Source organism: Lactuca virosa, chromosome 4 (genome assembly GCF_052849685.1).
Source record: "Lactuca virosa cultivar CGN04683 chromosome 4, Lactuca_virosa_CGN04683_v6, whole genome shotgun sequence".
In the NCBI taxonomy this organism is placed as follows: domain Eukaryota; kingdom Viridiplantae; phylum Streptophyta; class Magnoliopsida; order Asterales; family Asteraceae; genus Lactuca; species Lactuca virosa.
The window spans coordinates 133,327,445-133,334,056 of NC_136429.1; the positions used below are offsets into that span (position 1 = coordinate 133,327,445).

General features: G+C 49.5%; 1 protein-coding gene across 1 annotated transcript; it reads left to right on the forward strand.

The window, feature by feature from the left end:
• Nucleotides 1-808: 808 nt before the first annotated feature.
• Nucleotides 809-4,082, forward strand: LOC145105056 (uncharacterized). The gene is made up of 3 exons (XM_079042189.1): nucleotides 809-1,106; nucleotides 1,457-2,670; nucleotides 3,606-4,082. The coding sequence occupies exons 1-3, from the start codon at nucleotides 809-811 to the stop codon at nucleotides 4,080-4,082; spliced, it is 1,989 nt and encodes a 662-aa protein (XP_078898315.1).
• The last annotated feature ends 2,530 nt before the right edge of the window (nucleotides 4,083-6,612 follow it).

Genomic DNA, 6,612 nt, shown 5'->3' on the forward strand with positions numbered 1-6,612 from the left:
GAGACGACAGACGGAGTCGTCGACCGGAGGTGTACACGGTATCAGAGAAGCAGCAGCCAGCCAAGTCACCCAAGAGCCGATATTGCGAGTACCACAAAAGCAAGACACACGATACTGCCAGTTGTTCGGTACTCAAGAAGGAAATGGAAGAAAAGCAACTCAAGGGAGACTTGGTGGAAATAACGCGGAGCTTGCGTGTCAAGTTTGACGCCGAAACGCCAAGAATGCGCCTCGAGAAGGAGTTCAACCCAAGGCAATATTCATGATATGTAACAAAAGAAGTAGGGAGGCACAGTCGCCAAACCAGTGGATCCTCGGACCCTCAGCGTGAATGCTCACGTTCTCCGCGCAAGACCCCCGTCCTGAAGGATGGAGAGGTGATAACCCACTGGTAATCCAAGCCTCCATCAAGGATGTGACCATACACAGGGTCTACGTCGACACAGGGAGTTCCGCAGACATAATCTATGAGCACTGTTTTCGGCTCCTCCCAGACCGTTGGAAAGACAACCTGAGACCCACGGCGGGAAGGCTGGTCGGATTCACCGGCCACAGCCTGTGGCCGTTGGGCACGATTCACCTCCCCCTGACAATCACCAGCCATTGTAAACAACGGAAGAAGACGGTCCTAATCGACTTCGTGGTTATTCGACATTCGGCGGAGCACAACATTATCTTGGGTAGGACGGCCCTCCTAAAGCTAGGAGCGGTCCCGTCGACCATGCATGGAATCTTGAAATTCGACACTTCGGCAGGCCCAGCCACAGTACTTGCCACCCTTCCTAGGGAATTGCAATGCTTTACGGTCATGAAGCCAGCAGAGATGACTAAAGAAACAAAGAAGCCGCGGCAAGACCCGACAAAAGGAAAGGTGGTAATCAATGAAGGATACCCTGATCAACCGACCAGCATTGGTCATGACCTCCCAGGCCACGTAAGAGAAGCGGTAGTTGATCTACTCAAACGGTACAAGCACATATTTGCATGGACTCCCACAGATATGGTGGGGGTAGATAGGAAGGTCATTGAGCACAAACTGGCGATCAAACCAGGGACAAAGGAAGTGAAGCAGAAAAAAAAGGGTCCAGGGAGGGGACCGCAACAGGGTAATTAACGCAGTGGTGGCTAAGCTGGCGGAGGCCGGAATAGTAAGGGAAGCAGTTTTCCCAACCTGGGTCGCTAATCCGGTTATGGTACGCAAGCAAGACGGGTCATGGCGCATGTACATTGATTTCTCAGACTTGAACAAAGTGTGTCCCAAGGACTGCTACCCCCTCCCGGAGATCGACCAAAAAGTGGAATCGTTGCGAGGGTTTAAGCTAAAGTGTTTCCTGGATGCATACAAGGGATATCACCAGATTCTGATGAGCGAGCAGGACAAAGAAAAAACGGCTTTCTACACGGATCATGGCACCTTCTGTTACACCAAGATGCCCTTCGGTTTGAAAAAACGCAGGAGCCACATACCAGCGTCTGGTCGACTCGGTCTTCGCCAAGCAAATTGGGAGGAATATCGAGGTGTATGTCGACGATATGGTGATTAAGAGCCCCCATGAAAACAAAATGTTGCAAGACATCGAGGAGACTTTTCATACACTAGAAAGGGTCAAGATGAAATTGAATCCGGCCAAGTGCACATTCGGGGTAGAAGAAGGACAGTTCTTGGGATACTATGTTACCAAACATGGCATCCAGCCTAGCCCAGTTAAAGTGGACGAGTTCATGGAGACACCACCCCCAGGCACTCTCAGAGATGCACAGGGTTTGAATGGGAAGCTCACGGCTTTGAGTAGATTCATCTCGAAATCTGCTGACAAGGTCATGCCACTATTCCATACACTGAAAGGCTGTATTGAAAAGAACAATTTTCAATGGACAACCGCGGCGGAAGAAGCGCTCCAGAATATTAAGGAAGCACTACACAAGCTGCCCACACTGGCCAGCCCCATCCCAGGGGAAACACTGCAAATGTACCTCTCGACCTCAAACGAAGCAATATCCTCAGTGTTGACTATAGAAAGGGAAGGAGAGCAGAAGCCGGTATACTTCGTGAGTAGGGCATTACAGGGCCCTGAGCTCAATTACCCCACCCTGGAAAAGCTAGTCCTGCCACTCATTTACGCGGCGCGACGTTTGAGGCGCTACTTCCAAGCGCACCAAATAGAGGTACTAACAAATTGCCCCATCAAACAGATATTGCTCAAGCCAGAAACTTCGGGCCGATTAGCAAAGTGGGCAATTGAGCTAAGGGAGCATGATATAAGCTACTGTCCAAGGACAAGCATTAAGGGACAAGCACTGGCTGATTTCTTGCTCGAAATTCCAGACGAAGGAAGCTCAGCCAAGGAAAGAATATGGGCGGTAGAGGAGGTCCCAGCCAACGACTGCTCATGGACATTGTATATCGATGAGGCGTCCAGCAGGGAAGACTCAGGGGCAGGCTTAATCTTGACTAGCCCGGAGGGAGAGGAAGTGACCTATGCTCTTCGTTTCGACTTCCACACCTCAAATAACGAGGCGGAGTATGAAGCCTTGCTCGCAGGGTTGCGCTTAGCCAAACAAATGGGTGCGAAGGCTGTGACAGCCCTAACAGATTCGAGATTAGCCGCGAACCAAATTAATGGAAGTTTTGAGGCAAGAGATCAGAGAATGGAGAGGTATGTGAGAATGGTAAGACAGCTGTCCAGTCCTTTAGACAATTCACAATTAAGCAAATACCGCGGAGCGAGAATAAAAGGGCAGACGCCTTAAGCAAGTTGGCATCTACATGCTTCGATCATCTATCGAAGAAGGTTTTGGTAGAAGTGCTCAGAGAAAGAAGTATAGACGAACAGCAGATAAATACCCTGACAACCACTGGGCCCACATGGATGACACCATTTATGGAGTATTTACAAAGGGGAGTACTACCAGACGACCACAGTGAAGCCAGAAAAATACATATAAAAGCACTCGCATATGCATTGATAAACGGGGAACTGTATCGAAAAGGGTTCACGGCACCGTGGTTGAAATGCGTAGATCAGGCCAAAGGGATGGAGGCGCTACAGGAGGCGCACGCAGGCCAGGCGGGCGCACACGAGGTAGCTAGAGCTTTAACGGGCAAAGTGCTCCGAATGGGAATATACTGGCCCACTATACACCAAGACGCGCTGGGAGTGACTAGAAAGTGTGAGGAATGCCAGTCTTATGCTCCAGTCCAAGCAAACCCGCCAGTACCACTGCAGAACATATCTAGCCCATGGCCATTCTACCAATGGGGCATAGACATTGTAGGCCCGTTCCCGGAAGCACCTGGAAAGCTGAAGTACATGGTGGTGGCAGTAGACTACTTCACAAAGTGGATTGAAGCAGAACCGCTAGCATGCATATCGGGAAGGCACATGATAAAGTTTGTATGGAAAAATATCATGACAAGGTTCGGAACACCTAAAGTGCTCGTCAGTGACAATGGCCTACAATTTGCTGAAAACCCTTTCAGAGAATGGTGCGCCAGTAAGGGGATAAATCAGCGGTTCACATCAGTGGCGCACCCACAGGCTAATGGACAAACATAAGTGTTCAATCGAACCATTGTGAATGACATCAATAAACGGTTGGGTAAGGCAAAAGGGAATTGGGCAGAAGAGATACCGGCAGTGTTGTGGTCATACAGAACTACTCCACGAACAAGCACACGAGAGACCCCGTTCAGCCTAACATATGGGACGGAGGCTGTACTTCCCACTGAAATAACGGTTGGCACGCTAAGAGCGGTTAATGCGGACGAAGAAAGCAATGCCCAAGACTTAAGGTTGAACCTGGATGTCCTCAAAGAGAGGCGCGAGAAGTCGGAGATACGCCAAGCTGCATACAAGCGTGTAACAGAAAGATATTTCAATCAGAGGGTAAAGGAGAAAGCGTTCAGAGTAGGCGAGTATGTGCTGAGAAGGAACGAGGCAAGTCGAACCCAACCTCAAGGCAAGCTGGGCCCGGTATGTGAGGGCCCATATAAGGTCATAGAAGCAAATAGGAATGGCGCATATGTGCTGGAAACAGTGGAAGGAAGGCGGATCCAAGAACATGGAACGCTAGAAACCTGAAGAAGTTTTTCTTTTAAGAACGAAGTGGCAAGTAGCCCCAGTTGCCCAGCGTCGTATCTAGTATACCACATTTTCAAGTACTTAGTGTACTTGATCTCATGCTTAGCGACATGATTCTCATACTTAGTGTATTGGGGCCCATGGCCAATGTAATCGAATGGTTGATATGTCAAATCCTAATACTCAGTGTATTAAATCTTAAAGTGTTTAAATACTTAACGTATGAAATTTTATTGTCGGGTGCTTAGAGAACCCAGCCTTGACACTTAGCGTGTCGATACTAATGAGGGCAAAACAAAATGCTTAGTGCATCAAAATACTGTTAGAAGAAAGCAATGCTTAGAGCATGCAGCTGGACACCCAGCACACCAAACGTTTTTACATACAATTAAAAGAGTAATTCTTAGCAAAGTCCATACATTACATGCCCAGAGAAAAACAGACAAAAACAACAAAAGGAAACTAAAACAACCATAGAGAATATTTTCACGCCCCAGGAGGGGTAGCACACGATGCCGGAGCATCTTTGTTGTCATCACCATTGTGTCCATCACCAACGACCATTTCCACCACCACATCCTCGTCACCCACCCCAACGTCGCGGTCGCTATCATCCTCAACATCTTGCCCACCTTGGCCAGCATCACCCTTGACCATTTGCATGATTTCACCCCCTTGAATCACCATACCCTCTGGGGTACCTTCTGAACTAGAAAAAGAACACAACTCCCGGAGTCCCCCAATATCCAAATCTCCCAAACCCAATAAAGATGCATGATCCATACTCGCAAACGATAACAGAGCATCATTCACGCTAACCACCGGACCAGTGGAGGAAAGACAAGCACCAACATCATCAGACCCAGCCCCAGCGGTCACTTTCTGAACGGATTCAATCCCAGCCACAAAAGCAGCGTGTCGAATAATACTTATAGCATTCGTGAAATCTGGATGCTCAATCAACTTGTCCACAATACGAACAACACCCATACGTACTAACCAATCCAAATACCGGCGAGAAACACCCACATCCGCCTGCAAAGAAGAAATTAACTTGTCATGATCAGCAGCACCGCGCTCAAGACTCTCAACTTGAATCATCAAGCCTTCATTCACTTGAGTAAGGGAGTCAACCTTGGCCTCTAAAGCGGCTCTAGCATCGTCAAGGATAGCCTTCTCGGAAGCAAGGAGCTGACACTTTTGTTTAGAAAGCTGGAGGTCTTCACCAAGCTCGCCGACGCGACGCTCCAGCCTTACCGCACGCGACTCGCATGTGGCATGGGTGGCCTCCATTTCGCCGAGGGAGTGGATGCGCCGAGAGCCGGAAACAAGGTAGAACATGTCTTGCGCAGTAGCGTAAGCCATATTGTGGACAATAGCAGGGTTACCCATAGCCTCCATGTCACTAACGACAGCAGGAGGAAAAGCATGGTGAGAGAACTCCAAAGCATTAGCACGAACAGATAGCCGAGAGTCATTGTGAAGATTCCAAGAAGGGGTAAAGACAGGGGACCTGGCAGAACTCTCCCCAGTAACACCGCCCGGGGGGAGCGACGCTTGGCCGGGATCGCTAGAATCCTTGACAGGAGAAAGCTTCGAAGGAAGAAACGGAACACTTGGAACAGGTATGGGTGAGGTAGATGAAACAATGGGCTGATCACGCGCCCCATAGATCCCTTCGGACTGTTGCGTGTCGTCATCAGGGATCACCACCACGCCGGTCGGCATAGAAGCCATAGAACTCAACAGGCGAGAAAAGCTACGCCTGGTCTGAATTCTTTTAGCGACACTAGGTGCGTCGGTAATCGGCTCACCCATGGCCAAGAGAGCTTTCCTATTCGCCTGCATACGCCGAACATCAGCGATGATACCATCTTTGCTATCCTCGCTGCTCTCCATGGAAGAAGAGAGGGTACTACCCAGAGGCATGAAAGCAGAAATAGGGCGAGCATGGAAGGGATTCATCTCCGACGCCGACTCACCTGTAGGAGAAGTAGAAGGGGCAGCAGTCAAAGCAAGTTGGACCATCCGGCGAGGCGGAGGGAGCCGGTCAACTAGATCCACCTCGCAATACTCCAGTTTACTCCGGTAGCGTTTCCGTAAAACCTCATCCATAGAAAAATATGATTCAGCACCTGGGAAGGCCAGAACGTGAAGTATCAGTCACAAAAAAAAGGGGGAGAAAAGAGGAAAGGAGAGAGCCGAGCAAAGCACTTACCGTCAACGTTGCAAAAGAACACCGCCATTTTTCCGCGACGCCTCCAAGAGGGACTCATCCCTACACCAGAGAGGAGGGCCTCAGAGTAGTCCTCAGGAGATACTTGGACACTTTTTTAGGTAATCAGCAACACCTTGATTGTGAGGGAAAAGCTTGGGGATAGTATCAGCAAAGGTATTCGCACGATACCGACCACTCCCAACCAGTTCTTGATTCACCCATAGCCACTTATCTTGCCAGTTCTTGGGGGTTCGTCCGTCGGGAACTAGAGCATGCCCTCCTTGCCGGACTGAGAATGTGCACTTATCCCCG

What these genes read in the sequence shown, in the direction of transcription:
- LOC145105056 (XM_079042189.1), top strand. Translation starts at nt 809, where the DNA reads ATGAAGCCAGCAGAGATGACTAAAGAAACAAAGAAGCCGCGGCAAGAC. An exon ending in AGGGAGGGGACCGCAACAGG is followed by an intron (nt 1,107 to 1,456) that starts GTAATTAACGCA and finishes GAAAAAACGCAG; the next exon opens with GAGCCACATACCAGCGTCTG. An exon ending in TGGAGAGGTATGTGAGAATG is followed by an intron (nt 2,671 to 3,605) that starts GTAAGACAGCTG and finishes CGGTTGGGTAAG; the next exon opens with GCAAAAGGGAATTGGGCAGA.